This window comes from Oncorhynchus kisutch, linkage group LG9, assembly GCF_002021735.2.
Source record: "Oncorhynchus kisutch isolate 150728-3 linkage group LG9, Okis_V2, whole genome shotgun sequence".
In the NCBI taxonomy this organism is placed as follows: Eukaryota; Metazoa; Chordata; class Actinopteri; order Salmoniformes; family Salmonidae; genus Oncorhynchus; species Oncorhynchus kisutch.
This window is the reverse complement of record NC_034182.2, coordinates 32,197,033-32,223,612: the sequence shown is the minus strand read 5'-3', so window position 1 is coordinate 32,223,612 and position 26,580 is coordinate 32,197,033. Positions and strand designations below refer to the sequence as shown.

Sequence of the window (26,580 nt, the reverse complement as noted above, 5' to 3'; positions counted from 1 at the left end):
CAGCTGACTGAGTGCGGTCTTAGTTCCAGCATCTGTCTGTGGTGGTAAAGAAACAGCCACGACCACGAAAAGTATAGCTGAGAACTCTCTAGACAATTTTTATTTATTTATTTATTTAACCTTTATTTAACCAGGTAGGCAAGTTGAGAACAAGTTCTCATTTACAATTGTGACCTGGCCAAGATAAAGCAAAGCAGTTCGACAGTAGTGTGGCCTGCAGTTTATCACAATATACTCAACTTCAGGTGAAATTGCATGATTTCCCATGTTGTCGTGACATTTTTTTTATCCAAAATTACTTGCAAAGTTACTCACATAACCAGGTTTCCATCCAACCTTTTTAACGTCAAGCCATTTTAAGGTCGCTGGAAGTATATTTTGGACAAATGTGCGCATGCCTACAGGATACTTTTGAAGTAGCATAATCAGAGGAAAATATTGTGACTGGTTGTGTTTCTGACACACAAAATATCATACATTTTAAAATATAAATTATAAATATTTGGGCTATGTTGAAACTCGCTTGAAAACAATAATGCAATTATTCATTGCATTGTGGTGTTATAGGCTATTCTAGGTAGGATAATTGTATTGTCCCTAAGAGAAAAACAGGGGAGCTGCATGTCTCATGTCTTCACTATTCTTTCATGCGCAATAATGCACCTGGTTGCTCCGCTGACTGTCAGCTTTTTGTATTTGTTATTGTGGATTCATATTGATTGCTTTTATGTGTGATATGGTTGCTTGTTCTGCAGATTTGGACAAATGTCCCTGACGGACACCGCAGCGGGGGAGAAGACCCCCGCAAACAGCCCCTCCACAGTCCAGTCCCATGGAAGACCATCTACTGTCCAGACCCCCACTGATAGTCTGGCCCTCCGCTGACCATGAGTAACCCCACTGAAGTGAAGATCACAGGCAGCCAGTCGCCTAACGCCTCCTCAGAAAGTCACTCCTCTGAAGGCATCGGAGGAAGCAGATTCTCCCGTTGTGAGGCGGGGAGCATACTCAGTCGAATAGAGCATACTCCACAACAGCCCCACAGTGGACAGACTAGCACCCAGGTTTATATGGGGTGATAGGATTTTAATACATGCATTCTGTTTTTTTTAATCAGTTTTGTTGATAGATTTTTATAAATATTATAGTTCTAATAATTCATTTTGGAATGAGTAAATGTAATGTATTGAACATCTAAGAATTCTGTATAAAATTAACTGTAATTTGGATTAGTTAATGCTGTTCTAATTAAACATTTAGAACATAACCAATTTCTAAACATTCTTCTGTCCTTATCATTTCATAACATTCTTCAGTATACAGTATACCTGTGAAATACAGAATGTTTATTTTTATTGTAAAATAATGAACTTGGTAATTGTAAAGAACTTTTAATTCGTTGTTTTATTGTGTTTTTACAAGTTATATATTCCTGTAGAATGCCTTTCGGTGTTAGAGTAATGATTAGGTGTCTAAAGACACAGTAGGTGGCAGTGTATTCTGGGAATGGAGCCTTCGTGTGTCTGTGAGGGAGGGACGGGGTGTGTGTGTGGAATGGTGGTGGGTTGGAGGTAACCCTTACGGGTAAAAACCTGCTGATCGATCTCATTCTCTGTCACGCATACTTTCTGCCTCACACACACACACACACACACAGAGGGACACACTCAGGAGGCGTTTTTCTCCCTCTCCATCAGAAACAACTGACGGCCACGCGGGAGAGCTGCATCTTCAGTTTAGGTAGTTATAGCTGGAGCGTATACAGCTACTAGCCTCTACTGCCTGCTTACATCTGTCAGCTGGCCACCCAATACGTTGTTCCTTTTGTGTCCGACTTCCATTGTGCCATCTATTGTGGGGGCTAAAGGAAGCCGCTGCCAGTGGACAAGATGAAAGAACACAGGGGCTGGGACCTCAAAGGCTTACTGAAGAGGAACTGGTTGCTGATTGCGACCATTGTGTCGGTGCTGTTAGGTAAGTGGAAGTGAAGCCCCCCTAACCCTATTGTCTGCGCTCGGCTTAGTGTGAAGAAGCCCTGCTTGATGTCACACACTCCCGCGTAGCTGCCTGTCTGTCTCCGCTCTCTCTCCTTGCTCTGTCAGTGCACCCTCCCCCTTTTCCCACTCCCTCTCTCCTTTTTGTCTATTTTGACACAATTTTAATCTCTCCTGATGTTTTCCACTGCTGCAGTCCAGGCTTTGAGTCATCCAGAAGCCTGTCTTGGTCCTATAAGGATGTGTAGGGCTGGGGGACTGGCTGATGAGAATTGTAAAAAAACAAAAAAAACAATATTGAACCTTTTTTTAACTAGGCATGTCAGTTAAGAACAAATTCTTATTTACAATGACGGCCTAGCCCGGCCAAACCCGGACGACGCTATGCGCCGCCCTATGGGAGTAGTAATGTGCATGCATGGGTGTATTTGTTGTGTGTGCATAATGTTGCCTTGTGCATGCTGCGTGTGTGTGCACCTGTGTGTGCATGCAGCTGTGAGGATGTTCAAAGAAGGATGCGAACAGTGTGTGTGTGACTGTGGCTGGTCATGTTTGTTTCTGTGTGACTGTTCATTATATGGATGTGCACAGCAGTCTCTGCCACTGCTACGCTGATGCCCACTCTCCTACAGAGACAGGGTTTCCTGCACTGTTGTATGCTGTGCTGCCTCCCAGAGCCTGTCTCACTGCCCCAGTCAAACAGAACTGGAGTGAACTGACCCACTCCACTGGCTCCTTCAGTCAGTCAGTTATTCTGCATCAGTCCTTGCAATTTTGAATCCTTGGGACGTCCAAGGTTATGATAAGGATAGGTGTTAAGTTTAGGGTTTAAGGTAGGGACGTACCAAGGATTTCATATAGCAGGGTTTCCCAAACTTGGTCCTGCCCACCGTACCGCACAATTTCACACTGCCTTCTGACGCTGCCTGCGACCTGTTGTTTTGGAAAAAAACAGCCCACTGATTTTTAGGGCCTGTCACTGAATTGTCCTGCCCTGTAACCATTTTGTTGTGTTTGCTTGGTTGGACATTTATGATTTTATGGACTAAATGGACTTTGGCTCAGTGGCAGTATTGTGTTTTAAAGGCTGTCAAACCATTAAATTATAAATGCTGCTTTTGAAGGGCCCTCCACAAGGATAATGCCATTTCTGCTTATGCAGTTAGCCACTGGGGACATATGTCAATTCAACGTCTATTCCACGTTGGTTCAATGTAATTTCATTGAAATTACGTGGGAACAACGTTGATTCAACCAGGGTGTGCACAGTGGGTATTTTCAGAATGTAAACCCATAAACCTGACCAAATAGATAACCTATTTTTATTTTACTTTCTTGGAAAAAAACATTGTCATTTACAATAACATTGTAACAGTTGCCATGGAGAGGAGAGTTAGTAGAGCCAATAGCCCTTATGCATATTCCATGATCGAACACACTTTCTACCGGTGTGGCGATTTCCGGTCAGTCTAGATGTTATCGACGATATAACGTTACTACCACTATGTCGCCGTTTTTTTACTAGGTGTCTTCAGGACTTGCCTCAAATTAGTATTAATGATGTACATCGAATTGTTAAATCAGCCTCCGAGGCTCCAGCTAGCAAGAATGAAAAGGGGTTCCAGATGTATATGGGAAGCTACATAGACAACTATGAAGGTGAGTACCAAGTCAGTGACAGATGTAACGTCAGCTAGCTACAATCATTAGCTAGCTAATTTAACTATTAACTGTAGCTAGCTAGTTACTTCGTAAAATGATGTAACGTTGACAGAATCTACCTGAGAATGTGTATTTTCGTTAGCTTGGTTAAGTTATGCTTGCTTAAGTTATGCTTGCTTAAGTTATGCTTGCTAGCTAAAAAATAATTTTTATTCATGTCTTCTACACAGTATCTAACAAAGATACATTGACAGGGGAGATCACCGTGGGGGCTGCCTGTCACAGGTCCATGAGGAAGAGTGAAAAGCTGCACAGCATGAGAGCAGGGAAAGGTTATAGATAGCTACTAGGGACCTTGTTAAACATCTCCTGTGAGACACTGTCATCATGGTCAAAATGTGTTGGAGACAGTGACAACGTTTAATCGTATCGGTAGATAGATATTAATGATGGGTCCCAATCCCAATTTAGAATTGCCCATTTAACAGGTTATTTGGTAAAGATCTGTTGATGCATTGTTTGGTATTGTGTTACTGAGACACAATCTATTCCTGTATAGTTCAAATGAGCCCCTAGTTAGTTATTTATGGACTGCATCATTCTTGTTTCTCACTTCAGTCTTTCATCACACTTATCTTCACAGATGGTGTTAAAGCACTCCGTACCAGTGATAGTGGTCCAAAGCCACTGCTCCTGTGTTGCAGGAAGTGCTATGTGCAATCATCTGGTGGCCCTTCTTTACCAGACACTGCTCTCAACTAAACATTCTTGCTGCACCACCAGTTCAAAGCAGCAGACACAGAACAGTGTTGGCACAAGCCAAGAACACTTGTGAGTCTATCAATATCCATAAAAAAATGCACCTGAAAAGTATTCAGCCTATGTTAATTAGGGTGTGAAGCCAGGTCTGGTTTGATGGGATAGAGTTCTGTAAACCTACTAACTCGTGTGCTGATGGAATAAGTTAAGTTGGGGGTTCCTAGAATGGAAACATTTTAGAAAACATTTTCTTGTGATTGTTTTTGTATCCAGATGTACGATGTAATGACAAAGACTGGGGGGAAATCTATAATCTATAAATCTGTATATTTTAATTCATTTTATTTGAACTTTTGGGCTTGTGCTGTTTATGGAAAAGTTACATGAGTCTTTGTCATAGGAATCTCTCCAACCTGATGTTAAGGTTTTAAAATGTTTTGCAGAAGTTCTCTCCTCAAAGCGCTCAATGGATACATGCCTGACATGGACCTTCTCCGCATCTCAGAAACGTATGACAACTTTTCTCCACTTACTGCCACTCTTGTGACAACAATGGAAATGTCAGCTGACGTGCCCCTGGTTGAGTCAGCCTTTGGGCCACTGCAAGCCGGCAGTGTTCTGTCCTATCAGCTTCCACAGCCAAAGACCTGTGAAATTGTGATGATTGCCGATGCCCCTTCTCCACCAAAACTTCCATAGATGGCTACAGGCTTCTGTCTTCCCAGTGTGCTTACGTCCTTAGCCATCAGGAGCAGTTCCACCTCAAGGCATTAGAGACAACCTATGAGATGTCACACAAAGTCGAGGTTGCTACAAGGGAGCAGAGCAGTAGCCCGGAATGGCATCAGCTCAGGAAAATGAGAATAACATCCTCTCGTTTCCGAAAGGTTTGCCATGTCCGGGGAGAGACCTCAGCTGACCACCTAGCTGAGCGGATGTTCAAGGGATCTGGTATGCAGACCATGGAGATGAAGAGGGGGCTAGCCATGGAGCCAGTGGCTGTACAGGAGTACTGCACACTGAAGAATGTTAACTTCTTTACGTGTGGCTTCGTAGTGCCCAGATGCTCCGTGGTTAGGATCCTCTCCAGATGGAATCATATTTGATCCCAGTGTGAGACTACACTTTGGACTCTTAGAGGTCAAGTGCCCAAATGTACCAAGTTATGTTGACTGCCCTTACCTGAAGATACAGAATGGAGAGCTCAAGTTGAAGAGATCTCATGCTTACTACTGGCAGGTGCAAGGTCAATTCCTTCTCACAGGTTGTAGCTGGTGTGACTTTGTCATCTGTGCACAGGGGGACATCCTAGTTGAAAGGATTTCTAAAGATCTAGAGGTTTCAAAAACTATAAGAGCCGATTGATCTCTTCTATTTTTACCACTACTTGCAGAAGTGTCTATCTTGCACCTGAATGTATCCCCTGCATGGGTGCCAAGTTGAGTGGTTTTATGAAAAATAAGTTATTGATGTTCTTGTGAAGAAATCTACAGTAGAATAGATTTGTTTAAAAAAAAAAAAAAAATTCTGCAAATGTTCAACAGTTCAGTTAAACAATTACACATCTCTAACATTGTATTCAATCTTGCATTCTGGCTATTCTGTGTTTACTTGATTTCTTTCCTCCACCCCTGTTTCTCATTGCCTAATTAAAGCCAATACAAGCTCCACACAAACTGATATTCACTACAACACAAATTATTGATACATGTCGTAGATTAACAAATAATTATTTTGCTGCTAGCAAATAAACACATGTTCATTTGCACTGGTTTGGCCCATGCTCTGACTAAAGGTCCGTTTTGATAGTTGACCAACAGGCACGCCACTGCAAGTAATTGGTTGATGCTGCCTGAGATGGTTTGTGTCAAACAGCTTGTGCTCCTTTACTCTGCGGATCATTCTTTCAACATGTACTCTCAGCCTGGCAATGGATTGGGTCTCTCTAACCTCATGCGCTGGCATCTGTGTGCGTCTTGACAGAAAGGCTAGCCGGTAGACCTTGCACGGAACAATGTAATCTACGAGAAAGCCCTTATCCACCATAGTGGCCATGTCAGGGGTGAGTAAGGAAATCATTCCAGACTATTTGAAGATATCCTTGTCACTCACAGATCCAGCATACAACGATGACACAAAAGTGACAGCTCCATGTGACATTCCCAACATGCCCTTAAAGGTACAGTGTGACTTGTAGGAAGAAAACACCTCACTCTGCAGTAGTAGTGAAGATGGTGTCTGGCAGTGGAGTTCAGTGCAGTCGATCACTACCTGGGTGTCTGGATAGTCCTTGAACTCCGGTGGCAGGTGGGCTTTGATGGTTTCCTTGGGGATCCATATCCGTGCTGATCCAAGCAGACAGTAGAGGAAGTTGGCCCAAGAGATGATAATCCGGCTCACTGTCGATTGGTGAATGCTGAACCGATGGGCTAAATCCTTCTGCTTCAGACCCAGAGACAGATGAGTCATAAACAAGAAGAACTCGTTGATTGATGGCAGTCTGAACGTAAAGAAACCCATTTTAGTACAATAGTCCTTATATTCGGTTCATAACAAAAAGTAAATAATGTTTAACAATTACAGTAAGATCATATAATGTACTCTTAAGTATTTAATGAAGTTATCCCTTTCCGGTTTTCTTCGAGTAACAATTGTTTCAGATGGATTGGTGCTTGTGATTCTTATAAACTTGGTCTCTGCTGCCCGCTCAATCAAGTGCCAGAAGGCCATCAGGTGGGTGTAGCTTGCAAATCTAAAGATGGACCCAGAGTATTTGAATACGAAAAAAGCTCATTACTGTTATTACCTATCTTCTCTAAGCCCTAGCACTAGACATGACCTAGCTGCTATTGTAGCCTGTTTTCTTGTTACTGCAATTCGTACTGTAATTCACAGCAGCGAATTTGTTTTAAATGTTCCGTTATTTAATCTGGAAAGTGGACTAAGAACCAAATCTTATTTGAAGCAACGACCTGGGAGCATGTTTGGGGGTTAACTGAAAACTAATGTAAAGACAATATACATCCAATGTGCCTACTTAGGCTAATATATGCTAGCCTAATTTTAAATAACAATGAACATGTACTTAAAGTTAAGATGGACTTTGGGATAATATAATTAATAGTAAATAATAAGCAATAGTAATGCTGGATAATAATAAATCATTACTGTACCTTGTGTAAAAACGTACAGTATATCCTCGTCAGAACCAGCAAATCGCTGTACACCAATGCCGCGTTGGGTGATCAGTCTCTCCAGCTTGGCTCAAAGCTCCTCAATTTCTCTTACGTGCTCATGGTTTGCCATTAGGGCCATTTCCAGGGCTGCGGGTTCAGGGACTGCACAGTAATCATGGGTCTGGACCGGATCAGAGACTGCACAGTCCATAGGCAGCGCACCTTGTTCTTCATCCCCCTCAGTCGGAGCAGGAGGTTTCAGTCTTTCCCAAACACCAGGTCTATTTTGAATGTGCCAGTTCCACGTGAAGACCGTATGAACAACACCTCTTTTTTAGGTATTGTCCCCCCCCCTCCCATTTTCCCTCAACAAAGTCACTTTCGACGAAACGTGTACTACACACCTTTGTGTGTTTGGTGACAGTAAAGTTGTCACGACGTAGTGCCACCAACCACATTTTTCTGAGCTCTACATCGGGAAACTATCGAAGCTCACAATAACATTACATTTGGAAGACACTGAACAGAGGCACTGAACAATGTTCATTAGCACCTCCTTCGCCTAAGATTGAGTGTTCTGATTGAACCTTGATTGTTAATGAATTTCATCCTCAAAATTGCAGAATATTACTTACATTAACAACTCTATTCTTTAGAAAGTGTCATGGAATCTTGAGTGACCACAGAGAGTCAACACCTCATTTGGATTACATACTGAGATGGGCACTCTTGTCAGTCTGTAATTTGGTTGGTTTGCCATGTAATGCCTTAAACAGACAAACAGTTTTGCCATCAGATGTCACACTGTAATGGAAAACTAATGGTAATTATTTGTATTATTAACAGTAAAATAATTGCTGTATTTCGAATGGCACTGTAATTCCACTCCACAGAAAACAGTACCGTACCCTATTGTTGGAGTGCCAAAAACCTTTTGACCCCTAGTGGGTGCATGGTATTTTAAATGAGCATTTTTGTCATTTCCTTTTGGTCTGTTTTGCCATGTAGTTGCTGCTTGTTTGGAAGCCTTTGTAACGCCTCTAGAAGTGCAAATATTTATTAATATGCTGCAATGATTGGAAGCACTTTACCTAGGAGCCCAACCTGGTCTCAGAGCATTTCTTATTATTCTGTATGTAAATTCGAGACACTCCATATGTTACGTTTTTGTATAGTTATATAACACAGATGGCTACCAAAAGGCAAAAACGAAACGAGGGTGGTTGGTCGGGGTGGAAGGATGGGCGTATAATGCAAACGTCAAGCATGATGAAATTATAAAGTTGTCCATGAGATATGAACTCGCAACTTTCAGGTTGCTAGACTTTTGCGTTATATGTTTGAGCTATTTTCAAATCTCATCACAGACAACTTTATAATTTTAGCTAATTAGCAACTTTTCAACTATTTAATACTTTTTAGCTACTTTGCAACTATACTGAACAAAAATATAAACGCAACATGTAAAGTGTTGGTCCCATGTTTCATGAGCTGAAATAAAAGATCCCGGAAATGTTCCACATGCACAAAAAGCTTATTTATCTAAAATTTTGTGCACAAATTTGTTTACATCCCTGTTCGTGAGCATTTCTACTTTGCCAAGATAATCCATCCACCTGACAGGTGTGGCATATCAAGAAGCTGATTAAACAGCATGATCATTACACAGGTGCACCTTGTGCTGGGGACAATAAAAGGCCAAGTTTTGAGGGAGAGTACAATTGGCATGCTGACTGCAGGAATGTCCACCAGAGCTGTTGCCAGAGAATGTAATGTTCATTTTTCTATCAAAAGCCGCCTCCACCGTTGTCTTAGAGAATTTGCCAGTACGTCCAACTGGCTTCACAACCGCAGACCACATGAAACCACGCTAGCCCAGTACCGCCACATCTGGCTTCTTAACCTGCAAGATTGTCTGAGATCATTATGGACAGCTAATGAAACTGAGGAGTATTTCTGTCTGTAATAAAGCCATTTTGTGGGGAAAAACTAATTCTGTTTGGCTGGGCCTGGCTCCACAGTGGGAGGGCATATGCCCTCCCAGGCCAACCCATGGCTTCGCCCCTGCCCAGTCATGTGAAATCCATAGAATTGGGCATAATGAATCTATTTCAATTGACTGATTTCCTTATATGAAGTGTAACTCAGTGAAATTGTTGCTGGTTGTGTTTATTTTTGATCAGTATACTTAGCATGTTAGCTAACCCTTCCCCTAACCTAATTCATAACATATCATACATTTGCAAATTTGTAACACAATGTACATTTGACAAATCTTTAACAAATAATATGAATTGTAGTTCGTAACATATATATCATACGAAATGGGTGATGGACTTCCACAAATGAATGCATACCATACAAAACGTAACATATCATACTAAATGGAGTGTCCCGGATTTACGTACAGAATGATACAAAATGCTCTGAGACCAGGTTGCTGAGCAGCCAACCTGCTCAGCAGGTTGTAATCCCATATAATTACAGTAAAATACTGTGAAATACAAACCGCTCTCCTCAATGAATTTCATTAATTCATCCATTCATTCTGATTACAGTAGCATTTACACAGTACTTGCTTCAATACCATATTTGTATTACAGTAGGTGTACTGTAATATGAAATACCAAATTTTACTTGCCACAGAGCTGCCTGTAAGCTACTGTCAAAATCACGGTAACGGCTTTACAGTGCACATAAAAGTTCACTACTACACCATGTGGCCTCTGTTGCTGGCCATGCTTACTCTCTAGTAGCATGGCAGCCCTTCCATGCCAGTTCTGTACTTAAGTTATTACATGGGCAGGATTTTTGGACTTCGTCTTGTATGTCTAATTCATAACATAAGTAATTTAGCTTTGCCAATATGCCAATAACTGTCCTATTGTGGCATGCTGCAAGATTTTACTCTCCATAGGCCCTGTATTCATAAATAGTCTGACTAGGAGTGCTGATCTAGGATCTGGTCCCCTCCATATCCATATACTCTTATTTATTATTATCTAAAATTCAAAACTGATCCTAGCACACATACTCTGTGAATACAGACCCAGATCTCAATAAATGTGCTGACTCATTCCATTTTGAAGGAATCATGTTATTTTACATAAATTACCAGATAGAAATTGCATCACAAAATGGTAATTGCTTTAGCAAAAACGCCTGAGGTGGTGTGGTATATGGCCAACATACCACGGCTAAGGGCTGTTCTTATGGAGACCTTGCCACCATTACCACAATCACCACCACCATTATCAACTTACCTGGTAAAATAAATAAAATAAACATTTTGTTTTTTCACTACCACAGCCACCACCGGTGTGGAACAACTTCTATACAGTATATCATGAGAGGGTTTATTTTGAATTAGGAATGATGTAACCTATTGAGTTACAATTCGCTGTGTCACCACTTTTCCCAACCTTTCACAGGGTTGTTTTATGGTGGCTTGTAGTGGTTGATGACACACAGAGTGAGGAGTATGGAAGTGGATCAGCGTAAACGTTTATGGGTGAACCCCCCCCCCCTCTCCACCCCATAAATGTTACATACAGTGTATTTCTCAATGTCACAACCTTAAACCCATGTCATGAAACCCTGTGCAAAGCAAAAGTTATGTAACACCTTGCCCATAAACTAAAAACGAGAAAGTCACATAGTCATAATACTGTGGTAGCCTACTTGGCAGCTCTTAAATAATAGCGATGCTTACATTTTAATGGCATGCAGGTCAAACACCAATGTTGTTTCTTTTGTCATCATTATATCTCCCTCTCTCCCACTACATTTCCACAGTGAAAATCCTTCATATTCAGTGAATGGGTAGTGTGGGAACTGGGAACTAAACTTGTGATGTATTGAACAAACCTTGTACTGAACTAACCTTCATAAAACTAACCTTGTTCAACTCTCTCTCTGTCTCGTTCTCTCAGGGATAGGCCTTGGTGTGTTGGTTAGGGACTATGCCTCCCTTTCCCACCTCGATAAGCAGTATTTTGGATTCCCGGGAGATATCCTGATGCGGATGCTCAAGCTGGTTATCCTGCCCCTCATCATCTCCAGCATGATAACAGGTAACTTGGGATGAATTGTATCTCAACAGCTCTATTTCAGTCACTCTGCACTATGCTTAATGAAGGGGGCCATCAGAGAATGCGTACAGATATCTTAGTCAAAGACAACTAAAATAGTCCTAGTCATTGAGAGGACTTGTTGACAGACATGCTTCCTTTGGGTGAACAGGTCTTGTTTGTGTTCACAGGAGTGGCCGCCCTGGATTCGGATGTTTCCGGAAAGATAGGTTTGAGGGCTGTGGTTTATTACTTAACCACCACCATCATTGCAGTCATTTTGGGTGAGTTAAAAGTGCCTGGTCTCACTCCCTTTGAATGACATTTGACTATTGAATGATGGGGAACATGTTTTTCAGGTATTGCATTGGTGATAGCCATCAAACCTGGTGTCTCTCAGAAGGCAGAAAACATCGACAGGACAGAGATCACACAAAACGTCAACACTGTCGACACATTACTGGATCTTGTCAGGTGACAGCTTCCAGTGTTTCCCCTATAATTATTTTCAGCAGCGGTGGCAAAGTTAGTTTGAGGGAGGGGTGGCCGAACCTAACCAATTTAGCAGTCAAATAAATGAATATGATATTTAATTTGATAGAATTTCTATAAAATGCCCATTCTACATCAGTCAGAGATGCAGTGAATAACATTTGGCTCACATTGTTGTCATCTCAACATTTGTCCTATTCGATCCACAGAAACATGTTTCCTGAAAACATAGTGCAGGCTTGTTTCCAACAGGTAAGAGTCTTTGTCTGATTTGTACATTCAAGCTTACGGTCACTAGCCTGGTCCCAGATCTGTTTGTGCTGCCTTGTCAACTCTGATGAGAATTGTCAAGACGGCACAAACAAATCTTGAGGCAGGCTATACAATCACTGCTCTTCGAGGACAAAACATGATCTACATTCAAATGTAACCATGTCAAATGTTACTATTTTAATTCAACCAGTACAAGACAACGCGCAAAGAGTTGGAACCTGCTAAAGTGAAGGAGAACACTACAACCACAATGTTCCCTCCTCTCTCTACCACTGTCATGGCAACCATTTTCCCGCCAGAGGTAGGTGTTTATCCGGTGTTTATCCGCCTGTGTGTCAAGAGCTTTGACTTGATAGGATCGAAGCTGGCAAGCCCGGTCTTCTTTTCTTACTTGTTTAGAGTTCATCCGATGGTTATCTGTCCAATCACAATCTTTTGTGGTATGAAAATGTGTCCATGTCAGTCTTTTTTTTCAGATGAGCCTTGGTGCGTTTACACATGGCTACCCACATCAAGTGTGATGGCTATGACCACAGATCAACTTGCAGAACATTATAATGCCACTGTGGGGACAGGGGTCAATATGTTGTGATCTGAGGAAAAAGCACAAGAAAATGGCTGTCGGCCCACTGAAACACAGTACTTCACCTGTGGATTTTTTGACCAAAATCGATTTCTATTTTTATACTTGCTTCCTTATTTCTCCTCTCTGTAGAACATCACCAAGGACTATATAATAGTTGGGTCATATTCTGATGGGCTCAACGTGCTGGGCCTCATCGTGTTCTGTGTGGCGTTTGGCCTCGTCATCGGCAAGATGGGTGAAAGGGGACGCATCCTGCTGGAGTTCTTTGATGCTTTAAATGAGGCCACCATGAGGCTAGTTCAGATTATCATGTGGTATGTAACTACAGGCCACCATGAGGCTAGTTCAGATTATCATGTGGTATGTGGGGAGGCAGGGTAGCCTAGTGGTTAGAGCGTTGGGCTCGTTCTGCCCCTGAACAGGCAGTTAACCCACTGTTCCTAGGCCGTCATTTGAAAATAAGAATTTGTTCTTAACTGACTTGCCTAGTTAAATAAAGGTAAATAAATAAATGTAACCATGAGGCCACCACGAGGCTAGTCCAGATTATCATATGGTATGTATTGCGGAGTTCACGTGCTAGTCGGAACTTGGACATTTCCGATTTGCGAACTGGTTGAAACACAACCCGTGTTTTCTAGTTTCGACTAGCATGTGAACGCGGCATAAGTACAGTGTAGTCTACAGGCTATCTTTACTAATACACATTTTTTTTATCTTAAAATTCACCCTCCATCTCACTTAGCTACACTACAAATGTTTAGAATCTTGTAGTTCACATGATCTATTTTCTATGCTATTATATGAATGTACTGTAGTATTCAATGCTAATCCAGTGGAGGAGGTGATGGTGGAAATGTGGATAGCATTAACATAACCATTGTTATTATTACAGCTATATGCCAGTGGGGATACTCTTCCTCATTGCTGCCAAGATCATCGAGGTAGAAGACTGGGAGATCTTCAGGAAGTTGGGCATGTACATGGTGACAGTTTTGAGTGGGTGAGCCTAAACCAGCATTCTCTCTCTCCACAACATTGGTAGATGTTGGTATAATTTCATTATTCCAATATGTTTTCATTAATTGAATTCACTTAGTCTATTTTATGAGAATTTGTAAGATTCTTATTTGCATAAAATAGACGGAGACCAGTCTTATCAAAATTAAATAATAGTATTTATTCTCGGTGCGCGCTGCCATGTAACCACGAACAACAGTTTATATACAAAATATGACGTCATTGGTTTTAGAATGAATCTCCTCCTCTCGACCAAGACAAAGCAGGTTTAAAAGTTAATTCCGACCTACTAGCGCACATGCATGACACAAAATATAACTGAATTAACTCTTGATCCCTCACCATTATCCATCACCACTTAGCTGACAGTTCCAGCTAATGCAAAACCTAAGAAAACACACAGTCTTTATCTGAACATTCTAGTGCTAAGTTGAGTCGGTTCAACCATAGGTTAATTACCTTTCCTGCTTACTTAAAAAAAAAAACACTTCCAATCTTCTCCAACCTGGCTGGAATGGTATTCATTTTTATTTTATTACCCCCTGTTTCAGGCTCCACAATCCCTCACTTATGAATTCATATTGTTAATCAGATATAATAAAACAGAGTATAAGTTTACTTAGTTACAGTTCTATTTGAAATGGGGATATTGTTTAGTCATTTATTCATACAACTCCTAACAGTAGATTTATAGCTGGCATTAGGGTCCAGTATTCTTGTAAAGATACTGTAAAATGTCATCTCTGTCCTGGCACAGATAAGAACCAAGGACATTTAAAACTGCTTAACCTGCAGATGTGATAATGAGGCCTTTAGCGAACACCTGTCCAACCGTTAATTTTCCGGACAGAATTATGCTTCTGCGTGAACAGGAAAATGATTCTCCAGAGTCTAGTGGGGGGGAACGCTGTCCTTGTGTGTCCTAAATAGCACTCTGTTCCCTATATAGTGCACTACTGTTGACCAGAGGCCTATGTGCCGCGGTCAAAGACTAGTGGACTATAAAGGGAACAGGGTGCCTTTTGATACCCAGCCCTGTTTATTCTTTTATTATAACCTGGAGAAGAGCCCTAGTTAACCCCCAGGGATTAGTCAGCTATTTCTTACAGTGAGCCAAAGTCAAACACTTTTTTGTAATGTTTTACTTTTCTCCTCAGCCTAGCTATCCATTCTATTGTTTTTCTGCCGCTGATCTACTTTGTCATTGTGAGGAAGAACCCGTATACCTTTGCCTTGGGGATGGCTCAGGCACTGGTCACTGCTCTCATGATCTCTTCCAGGTAAGCCTCGGTCACTATTGGGGATCATACAATATGTTGTATATAGCAAAGCATAGCAGTAAACACTGACATATCTATTTATTTATCCATTAATTTAATACATCTATTTATCCAATCCATCCATCTGTCCGTTCTTCCATCCATCTGTCCAATTATCCACCTACCTGTCCAATTATCCATCCATCCTTCTTTAACCTAAATGCTACTTCCCTCTAGCTCTGCCACCCTGCCTGTCACCTTCCGCTGTGCCGAAGAGAACCTCCGGATCGACAAGAGGATCACCCGCTTCGTGTTGCCCGTGGGCGCCACCATCAACATGGACGGTACAGCTCTCTACGAGGCTGTCGCTGCCATCTTCATTGCCCAGCTCAACGACTATGATCTTGACGTGGGTCAGATTGTCACTATCAGGCAAGTCCCCAACACCTTGGGTTGACAGGGGATTGTGTATTCGATGTACTCATTTTGGGCAGGTGAAAGTGTCATGGCATATTTCTAACCAGACGGAAAGTCTTTTGCGGCCTCAGACTTCAGAATGTGTACGCCACCGAGTGATGTAAGGAAAAATGTATTTGTGCGTGACAAAACAGACTTCACACTGGAAGCTCAATCATAATCAGTTGAAATATGTCATGTCAGTATGTATGTTAGTATCATGTATCAAGCATCAAGTTACTCACCTAATAATATAAAATAATCAAAATTGTAATGAGGGTAATTGACTGTTTCCTCTGATTTTAGTGTAACAGCAACAGTAGCCAGCATCGGAGCCGCCGGTGTACCTAACGCTGGTTTTGTTACCATGGTGATTGTGCTGACTGCCGTTGGACTACCGGCAAATGATGTCACTTTAATTATTGCTGTGGATTGGCTGCTGTGAGTAATACCTTGTTGAGTGAAATATTGTCAAGAGAAAATATTGTTTTAGTGATTAATCCAATGGTGTGACGTTTTAAAGGTAGACTCAGCAATATAACATCACCATACACAGTGAAGACAACAAAAACATACATCTGCCAAGACTACCACTACTTTCTCTTCCCAATTTGTGCCATCCCTTAAACAATGCCCAGGAGGGACGGTCTTGGCAGGTTACGTTTTGTTGTTGTTGATGACTGTAAACTGGAAGTTTACCTGCAGTGTAGGATGACGTCATATTGCAAAGTCTACAGTATCTTTAACTGATTATCAACGGACAATGTTCACTCGCCATTTCAGAGACCGCTTCCGCACCATGATCAACGTGCTAGGAGATGCTTATGGAGCCGGCATCGTTCAGAAGCTGTCCAGGCGGGAGCTGGAGAGGATGGACGGCACCTCGGACGTGACTAACCCCTTCGCCCCGGGGACCACGCTGGACAACGAGGAGTGTGAGAAGAAGTCCTACGTCAACGGCGGCTTCACCGTCGACAAAACCGACGCCATCTCCTTCACCGAGACCTCCCAGTTTTAGGGGGGTGGGCAAAGAAGTGCCAATGCTGCTAGATGTTTAGCCTGGTTCTGTTTGTAGCCTGGTTCAAGATCTGTGACCAACATTAATTAATCCTGTTGATGCAGGATTACTGCTGGAGGATTATTTTCCTGCTGCAGCACACTGGCTCAAATTAAGATCCTACATCTGTAGCAATATCAGCCACCACCATCTGTTCTATCTTGATTCTCTTTCCAGCACTGTCCCCGATGATCAGTATGTTTTTTAACCACAAGTGCAGATCCTCAGCACCTTAAAATGAGCTGGGCTGTATCTGAAATGACACCCTATTGCTTAACTAGTGCACTACTTTAGACCAGGGCCTATGTAGAGAATGAGGTGTCCTTTGGGATGAACCCATGCTCTCTTTTACCAAAAGAGCTTCCATTGTTATGTTGACATATTGCCGACAATGTACACATTCCCTTTTGAATGAATCAATACTTTTGCTATTGTTTTTACATAGAGGGAGCAAAGGAGACTACAAGAGCCAGAGCTTTTGAAATTCATACCTACAGCGCGTGTGGGTAACTGATATAATATATCGCCGGACTGAGCTGTGTATATGTATTGTGAAAAAGAGCATGGAAGAAGAACTATATTCTTGATGTTCAATACACTGTATATTGCAAAGAATCAAACAGATTTTGTTTGCTCTTCAGAAGCAAATTATTTTTGTGTGACTTTCTTTTTGTCCATTTTTGTTCTGGGGGGGTCAGATACAAAAAAACAATCAAATAAATCCATACAAAGACAACCCCAACCCATTCCCCCCCTTAGTCTCCACCCACCTGCCCGCATTCTCTCTCTCCACTTAGAAACCATTGCCTCCCATCCCATCTAGCCCTCCTCCCGAAGAAAGCATGCCTCCCATCCCATCTAGCCCTCCTCCTGAAGAAACCATGCCTCCCATCCCATCTAGCCCTCCTCCCGAAGAAAGCATGCCTCCCATCCCATCTAGCCCTCCTCCTGAAGAAACCATGCCTCCCATCCCATCTAGCCCTCCTCCCGAAGTAAGCATGCCTCCCATCCCATCTAGCCCTCCTCCTGAAGAAACCATGCCTCCCATCCCATCTAGCCCTCCTCCCAAAGAAAGCATGCCTCCCATCCCATCTAGCCCTCCTCCTGAAGAAAGCATGCCTCCCATCTCATCTAGCCCTCCTCCTGAAGAAAGCATGCCTCCCATCAGTCCCCCCCATCCCCCAACAACATCCAGAGACCCCCGTACCACCCCTTCCCGTGGGCCTGAAAGCGGAAATAAAGTTAATAAAATAAATATATAGAATTAGTTTGTATGTGTGGCGCTTTAGCTGAGATTGTTCTTTACATAGTCAAGTATATTTGTTGGTGAAAGTTCATGTTCTTAAGCTTTACAATATGTGCCAAACATCTTATTCATTAACTTTATATCATTCATCCATGTCATTTTATTGCATGAAGCAATATTACAAATAAATACAGTGGGAAACTTGTGATGAACATAGACCTGCTGAACGTCTTTTTCAAGTGACCAATAGCCTTTAAGAAAGTAGAGTTGATGGGCACACTAACGAGGTTTGAGTTATGAATTTAATTGAATACTGTGAAATATTTTCTTAATGAATTGCTAAAGAGGATGGATGACTTTTTAATAAGGATGGTCTTGACAATAAAGGCTTTCTGATAACGAATGCTAACTTTAAACGCTTCATGTTTGTTTGTCAGAGAAACAAAGAATTGTGGGGCCTCTGAGGCAATGTTTTAGAAGACCCAGCAGTAGAATCCAGGAATTCAATTGAATGCAGTTAGTACATCTTCCAACATCAACCATGAAACCTTAGTTAGATACAAAGCCTTCCAAACAGCTCATTATGTAATAACTTTGTGTAGCCTTACTTTGGGCCAGCAGGTATCCTAGTGGTTAGAGCGTTGGGCCAGTAACCGAAAGTTTGCTGAATTGAGTCCCCGAGCTGACCAGGTAAAAAAGTGTAATTCTGCCCCTAGACAAGGCAGTTAACCCACTGTCCCCCGGTAGGCCGTCATTGTAAATAAGAATTTGTTTTTAACTGTTAACTGCCTTGTTAAAGGGTAAACTTGAGAGAGATGAGCCTTAATATAACATTTTTTTCATCCCTTGAGGCATGGGATTATTGAAACTGCCTCTTCATTTTACAGCTCATTGCAATCTGACCTCTACGACTTGTTTTTGTTCTATAACAGAGGCATACGGGCCTAATTTGAGGTAGTAGACAACATTATTATAGAACATCTCTCAACTTGGTGAGTTATTGAGTATAGGAAAGCAAGTCAAGGGCGATGTAACTAACATTTGATTGATCAGATGTGGCTCAAAATAAAGCTTGTGAATCCGGTTCTTCTGTACATTTCAAAAGCACATAATAATGAGATCAACAATCAATGGCTAAAGTGTGTACAGTTCACAAATGACTTCAGTATATGAATCAACATGTACTAGATGTAAGCTAATAAAGAAAAATATAACTTGGGTGTTTCTCTTTTTGAGTGGTTTTGGAAATGGTTGAGAATGCAGAATTAGAGTTGTGGACATTCCTGCTTTCATTTACTTGTTTCTCCCTGTCCAGCATCTGACCATTGGATGTGCATCCTTTGGTTACTGTACAACCTTGTTTTTATCTACAAGAACGACTTAGCAAACCATTTGAAATACTGCAGTCACTGTATTATACCACAGGTTGCGGTTTTGGATCCTCTAGACTAGCAATAGAACAGTCATAGCTTAGAAAGGCACAGTGATGGAACAGAATGTTCCTGAAGCAGGCAGTCAGTGCATTAATATATAATCACCTAACCGGCTATTTCCCCTGAGTGATGTTAGAGCACAAAGAGCACTATCGACCAACCCATAATTCCCCTTTAATGTCTTTCCACCGACGCACCCGTCGGACCTGACTCCCGACGCACCTGACTCCACAAAGTCAGCCCGTTTGCTGGCTAGAGGCCAGAGGCTCATTCAGGAAGGTGCGACATGACAACGTTCAGATAGATATACATTGTGTCGAGCAGATATTCTTCTTTGTCATGGAGAATAGGCAACCCAGTCCGCTCTACACGTTACAGTTCTATCTGCAGGTTTCACTCTCCTGAACACACCCAAGAGTAACAATATGATGTTACTGTACCATAGCTTATATTTTCAAATACTGTACATTCAATATAGGGTGAGAAATTCATGATTTCTTTTTGTTAGATAACACAAAACGATTTATTCACACAAAATGACCATGTCCACAGAACACGACTATAATGACATACATTTCTATGGTTTCTGCCTCAATTGAATACCATAAATAAACATAGAAAATGACTAATAACATTAGCGTTAATATACTGAGATGCTTTGAATTCTGGTCAATTACTTCTCTTCAATAGCTACCGTATGCCTTAATACTTCATTTCAGCTAACCGTAACACACACACAGAGTGAATTATGACATCATTATCGTATGAAATCAATGCCGAAATGAACCGGACACTTTGGCTTCTTCACTGGTTGTATAGAAGATAAAGCTTCAAGTTGTTGAGTGAACGGCACCCCTGGAAATAAGGCAGGTAAATCCAATCAAAATCCCTGGAACGTCAACTTTGATTGAAATATATTTCTAGACGGGCCTTCTACTGTCATTCAGTACAGAAATGTAAAGGTATTCAAATATTGATCAATACCAATGCAGATCAAGACCAGGGATCCTACTGTGTTATCATAATTGTGATACAATACTGTCATGGTAATTCATGTTCGGAAGAAGAAGAGATTTGTTTGAATACAGTGTGACACGCCAGTGCAGCGAGGCTATCTGACTATTCCCTCTTACCTTCCCAGGCCGTTCCCCACTGACTCCCTAGGGTGGGCATCGGTTAGGGGAGATGGACCTCCGGGCTAGGACCTCATCTATCTCGGAGTCTGTGGCCCCCTGAGGACCAACCAATACATTAGCACTGAGTTCTCACACATACACATCACTAGCTTAATCCCAGTTGGTTTATGATACAGTAACTTGTCATTGACAATAACAAAACAGACCTGTCTTACTACATCACACTATAGCCAAAGAGAAAGGAGAGAGAGAGAGGAGGGTCAGGGGGAGAGGGAGCAGTGGAGTCTGCATATGACTTTCTGTCATTCTGCTGGAGTTCCAGTTCCCTATGGACCGATTCTGCATTTCTATCTGGTCTATTCCCCTATCTACGGCAGCCAGACACGTCACAAAACTTTTAGGGAATTGCTAATACTAAAATTATTTTGGAATGAGGGTGATGTGAGCCGAGGATGAGGCAAGTTATAACATGGTCAAAACATTAGCTTCCAAACAAAGTGTAGAGATCAGGCATGACTGCAGCCCTGGGTTCAAATACTAGGCTCTACTTTTAGCTTTTGTTCTAGTCTGTCTGGGGTTGGCCATTTTACAACTATTTCTATTGCTTCCATTGTGCCAGGCAAGCTCAATGAAGCTGACAGGAAACGGCAGTAACTGGTCAATTTAAGTTACTGTTCAATCTTGTCAAGGTTAAATCGCTGGTGTGATTGTTGTTATGGTTTCCAACGCACCCACTGCAGATGAACGCGACATGTGTCTTACTCACATGGGCGAGTCTGTGCACCGCTCTAGGGGTGGTAAGGAGTCCTCGGACACGGTGTTGGACCTCCTCCCACATGCCCTGGGAGCTGGGGCGTGACCTGTCCATAGATACTCACATGGGCGAGTCTGTGTACCGCTCTAGGGGTGGTAAGGAGTCCTCGGACGCGGTGTTGGACCTCCTCCCACATGCCCTGGGAGCTGGGGAGTGACCTGTCCATAGAGATAAGAGACAAGGATCAGGACAGGGTCAGGCCTGAACCAACTGAGATGGAGGACTTATAGGAGCCAAGAGCTTACATCAAGATCATTCATGTAAGCTCGACATACCCATTTTGTCTCGAGCTTTCCCTGTAGGAGTGCCAAAGCATGGAATGGCTGGGTGTAGCGGTGGAGGATCTCCCCATGTTAACCAGGGACCACCGTTGGCTTGGACCTGGTGGGTAGTCCAGGAGATTGTCTGTGTCAGAGGACAGGGACTGTGGGAGACGAGGAGAGGAGTCGTTGGTCAGGGTGGGTCTGGCCATGACAGGGGAGAGGTGGGGTGTAGGGGAGTGTCCAGTCCCAAGCCAGGGGTCGCTTTTCTAAGGACAGGAGGAGAAGAGTAGAGCAAAGCAGGGGGTAAAAAAAAAAACAGTAAAATAAAATAAAAACTATTTGATTCAGTTGTGTGTCCAAAGCCTGAAATGATCCTATCATTTTCCAAACGGAATGAATGGTAGGTTTTATTTAGAGCTAGTGTCCAAAGGTGGATGGATTGATGAGATGAGTTCAATGTCCTATTTCCTTCATCAACAAAGTTGCACCACTGAATGTGAATGTCATCATCTCAATGATGTTATGCCCAGTACAGGGAATCATTACCACATGACTGGGTAGGGTCGAGGATAAAACCACACCTGGGAATATTCTTCAGTTCAAATAACAGAGTGCTGTTCTCTGCCAACTGCTGTCTATAATGCCATACATACACGCACACACATACACGCACACACATACAGTCATGGGCATGCACACGCAATATCTCCCTCTGCAACTGGATCCTGGACTTCCTGACGGGCAGGGTAGCCTAGTGGTTAGAGCGTTGGACTAGTAACTGGAAGGTTGCAACTTCAAATCCCCGAGCTGGTATAAATATGTCATTCTGCCCCTGAAAGGCAGTTAACCCACTGTTCCTAGGCCGTCATTGAAAATGTGTTCTTAACTGACTTCCCTAGTTAAATAAAGGTGCTTAGTCCCCTCCTGTACTCCCTGTTCACTCATGACTGCACGACTCCAACGCCATCATTAAGTTTGCCGATGACACAACAGTGGTAGGCCTGATCAACGACAAGACAGCCTATAGGGAGGACAACAACCTCTCCCTCAACGCGATCAAGACAAAGGAGATGATTGTGGACTACAGGAAAAGGAGGACCCATGCACCCATTCTCATTGATGGGCTGTAGTGGAACAGCTTCAAGTTCCTTGGTGTCCACATCACCAAGAAACTATCATGGTCCAAGCACACCATGACAGTCGTGAATCGGGCACGACAAAACCTATTCCTCCTCAGGAGACTGAAAAGATTTGGCATGGGTCCTCAGATCCTCAAAAGCTTCTACTGCTGCACCATCGCGAGCAGTAGTGGTGGTTGCAACTGGTATGGCAACTACTCAGCCTCCTACCACAAGGCACTACAGAGGGTAGTAGGTACGGCCCAGTACTTAACCGAGGCCAAGCTTCCTGCCATCCAGGACCTCTGTACCAGACGGGTGTCAGAGGAAGGCCCTAAAAATTGTCAAAGACTCCAGCCATTTATTCATAGACTGTGCTACTGCACGGAAAGCAGTCTTGCTATTGTTATTTTACTGCTGCTCTTTAATTACTTGTCACTTTTATTTCTTATCCCTATTTTTGTTCAACTGCACTGTTGGTTAGGGGCTCGTAAGTAAGCATTTCACTTAAGGTGAAATATTGTATTCGGGGCATGTGACTAATACAATTTGATTTGACACACACACACACACAACTATGTATGAACTTGTTGCTGACTCGCTGTCATGACATAGCAGATGTCATACTGTCATTTGTCACCATGACAGCTCACACCACTAGATGTAAAATATACTTACATGACGGGGTAAAAACTCCTCATCTATATCCCAGCTGGAACCCAAACTGAGCTGTGCCAGCCGCCCCAGGTTTCCATGACAACCGTCCATCTGGCTGGCTTTGCACGGGGAGAGGGAGCGTGATCTGGGCATCACTGGTGCCCGCCAGGCACCGTCCCAATCTCCTCTCCGGTGTCCCTTTCGGGACCTTTTAGTGCGTTTCTTTGGCACCACTGTCTTCTGTGATCGAATGAGTGAATGAGCAAAGTATTATTCCATATGCTCAGTGTTTCTCAATCTTGGCCCTTGGTCCAATGGGAATAAGTGGTTGAAAAAACGTCCTGCACATTGTCCTACAATGTGTTAGCCTGGTCCCATATCATGGTGACCATAGGAGTTACGAAAGCACAAAAAGATCTGGGAACAGGCTAATAGAGAAACGTTAACGTTAAGTGGAAGTCTATGGAGAGTGCTAATGACGTAAACTGAAAGCATTACCATTGGAGACCTGAGATGGGTGCTGTTGACCTCTGCGTTCGCAGAGCACTCACTGATGGTTGTTCTGGTGGAGAACTCTAACCTTGGAGCAATGCCCTGGGAAAGATGAGAGCGAGTGGATCATTTAAATGGATACTGGCCGAATCCACTAGTTTGAAGAGCAGTTTAATGCATCAACGTAAATTGTATCCTCTCTGTGCAGGTACGCTGTCTCTGTATTGTACTAATCGGACCTATCAATCAGTGTCTAGTGAACCATCGGCGTCTCATACATCTCACTGAAACAGGACTACAGCCTGGTTCTCCATAGTGATGGTGTAAGCTCTCTCCTACTTACAGGGAAGCTAATGGAGCGTGTCATGAGAACCTCTCTGTCCACTCCAGAGAAGGATGGAACCAATTTGGGCTCTGGAAATAGGAAGCGTCTGGCGTCTTCCTCAAAGCAGGCCAGGGCCTCCCCCACTGCAGCAAAGCACACAGAGGTCAATCACTGCAGTCCTGTGTGGCTCAGTTAGTTAGTAAGAACACACCGCAAAGATCATGGGGTAATTTCTTGCAGGGGTCACGTATACTAAAATGTATGCGCCCAATGTACTGCAAGTTGTTTTAGATAAAAAGCAGCTGCTACATGGCATATTATGATATGACCTACTTGCTTATGGTGTATTAGGCCAGTGCTTCCCAACTCCGGTCCTGTAGTACCCCGAACCGCGCACATTTTTGTTGTAGCCCCAGACAAAAAACACCTGAATTAACTCATTGAGGGCCTGATGATTAGTTGACAAATTAACTGTTTTTTCTTATTCTGGGGCCTCAATAAACATGTGTACTGTTGGGGGTACATGATGACTGGGGTGGGGACCACTGTATTAGACTGTGTCTGTATCATGTTAAAGTTAAACACTTAGCTTACAAATTTTGACCAAAGTCATTTCTAAACATTTTGAAGATTACTGCACCTGGGGGAATCAACTGTACCAATTCAACTTTGACCGTTTCATCTGGGGGGAAAAATAAGCAAACACACAGTCGTTGAATATGAGCATGCAACATTGTAGTAGCAAAATTAATCAAATAGGCCTACAGCAGCGGACGCTGGTGGAAGGAGCTATAGGAGGACGGGCTCATCGGAATGGCTGGTCAAACGTGGTTTCTGTTTGATACTGTTCCATTTATTCCATTCCAGCCATTACAATCAGCCCATCCTCCTATAGCTCCCCCCACCAGCCTCCACTGGCCAACAGGTATATCAAATATAACATACATTCCAGCATCTCTGCAACATCTCCTGGGTCAACAGCATAGTGGAACACCTGGATGTGAACAGAAACTGAACAAATCTCATTTAGAACATCTTGTTCATTCCCATTTTAGAATTGATCTGTTACTAGTTTATAGAACCGCTGCATGGTGTCAACCTCCTGGCATCCAAGAGAGCTACAGGGAATTTAGGCTTTTGTTCCAGCCCTGCTCTAAGTCAACAAATCAAGCCCCCAGATGAAAAGCTGATTAGTTTATACTTTGCAAGAGCTGGGGTAGAACAAAAGCCTGCACTCCTGATAGCTCGTCAGGAGAGGGGTTAGGCCATACTTGGTTTGGAATCACCAGGAAGAGACGCGTCACATTAACCCACTTTCTCAAATCGCATCTTCTCTCGAAACAGGAGAGGGAAGACAGGGGGGAGACACACAGACTTGCGGTATTGGCTCATGAAGCACACACTGAGGTAGATGTCATCCTTGGCTGGCAAATGCACACCAGGGCATGATACCTGAAATGTAATAAATAACTGGTTATGGTGTCATGAACAACACCGGGTTTTCAGATACACGTTCACCATGTTTAATGTAGCGATTGAAAAGCAAGATCCAAATTGGGGTTTGAACCAACAATTCTCCGATGATGACCATCTGTGGTGCCATAAAAGCTCTGGCCTCATAGCATAGGCAGTAGTATCAATACACTCAAGGCTACATAATAACTGCAAATCAAAAGTATCTAGCCTGGCAAAATCTTAACAGTGGGTAGATCCCACAAATATATCACCGAATGTCATTACTGTTATGTATAGATCTTGCATGAAAGCTTACAAACTGAAGTTAGCTAGATATGCATGTGTTTGAACAGAGACAGTTGAGTTAAGTCTCAAGACAGCCAATTTATATGCACCACTGTACACGACGCTCCACAAGTAAACTACTACCTGGGAAGCAGGTCGCTAGCTGGTTGCATTAACAAAAATGTCTTACCGCTCTAAACTGTAAGTCAACTACCACTTTCATTGCTTTCCGAGACATTAATTTCAACAGTTTGATGGTGACGCTATTCGTTTGATGCTAGCTAGCTAGTAATGTAGCAGCATAGGTCAGCGTCATGTGTTTCCATGGCGTCTGAAACTTCCGGTTTCAACCCAATTATTTTAGGTGCATTATCTTTCCTTGGCCACAAGAGGGTAGTAGGCACTACTGTATACTACTAGAGCAGTGATTCTCCTGTAGAATAACCAAATATTTTATTTTAACCCTTTTTTACATTGGGATATTTTTTTTTAGACCAGAGGAAAGAGTGCCTCCTTACTGGCCCTCCAACACCACTTCCAGCAGCATCTGGT

General features: G+C 42.7%; 2 protein-coding genes and 1 long non-coding RNA gene across 3 annotated transcripts; 2 read left to right on the top strand and 1 right to left on the bottom strand.

Moving 5' to 3' along the window:
• The first annotated feature begins 1,534 nt into the window (after positions 1 to 1,534).
• Positions 1,535 to 19,268, top strand: LOC109897045 (excitatory amino acid transporter 3-like). Its single transcript, XM_020491559.2, has 12 exons — positions 1,535 to 1,974; positions 11,524 to 11,664; positions 11,853 to 11,945; positions 12,021 to 12,135; positions 12,363 to 12,405; positions 12,617 to 12,727; positions 13,142 to 13,326; positions 13,908 to 14,015; positions 15,190 to 15,312; positions 15,529 to 15,723; positions 16,054 to 16,188; positions 16,531 to 19,268. The coding sequence occupies exons 1-12, from the start codon at positions 1,890 to 1,892 to the stop codon at positions 16,763 to 16,765; spliced, it is 1,569 nt and encodes a 522-aa protein (XP_020347148.1). The 5' UTR covers positions 1,535 to 1,889; the 3' UTR covers positions 16,766 to 19,268.
• Positions 2,437 to 8,971, top strand: LOC116375302 (uncharacterized). Its single transcript, XR_004211064.1, has 3 exons — positions 2,437 to 3,653; positions 4,300 to 4,487; positions 4,859 to 8,971. It is a non-coding gene; the product is annotated as an uncharacterized LOC116375302 (long non-coding RNA).
• Positions 19,269 to 19,979: 711 nt separating the features above from the next.
• On the bottom strand, positions 19,980 to 26,555 carry spata6l (spermatogenesis associated 6-like). Its single transcript, XM_020491562.2, has 11 exons — positions 26,219 to 26,555; positions 25,603 to 25,740; positions 25,234 to 25,282; positions 24,929 to 24,970; positions 24,307 to 24,431; positions 23,970 to 24,065; positions 23,493 to 23,711; positions 21,709 to 21,962; positions 21,498 to 21,591; positions 20,617 to 20,715; positions 19,980 to 20,338 (listed from the first exon to the last, which is right to left on the bottom strand). The coding sequence occupies exons 1-10, from the start codon at positions 26,264 to 26,266 to the stop codon at positions 20,644 to 20,646; spliced, it is 1,137 nt and encodes a 378-aa protein (XP_020347151.1). The 5' UTR covers positions 26,267 to 26,555; the 3' UTR covers positions 19,980 to 20,338; positions 20,617 to 20,643.
• Between the last annotated feature and the right edge of the window lie 25 nt (positions 26,556 to 26,580).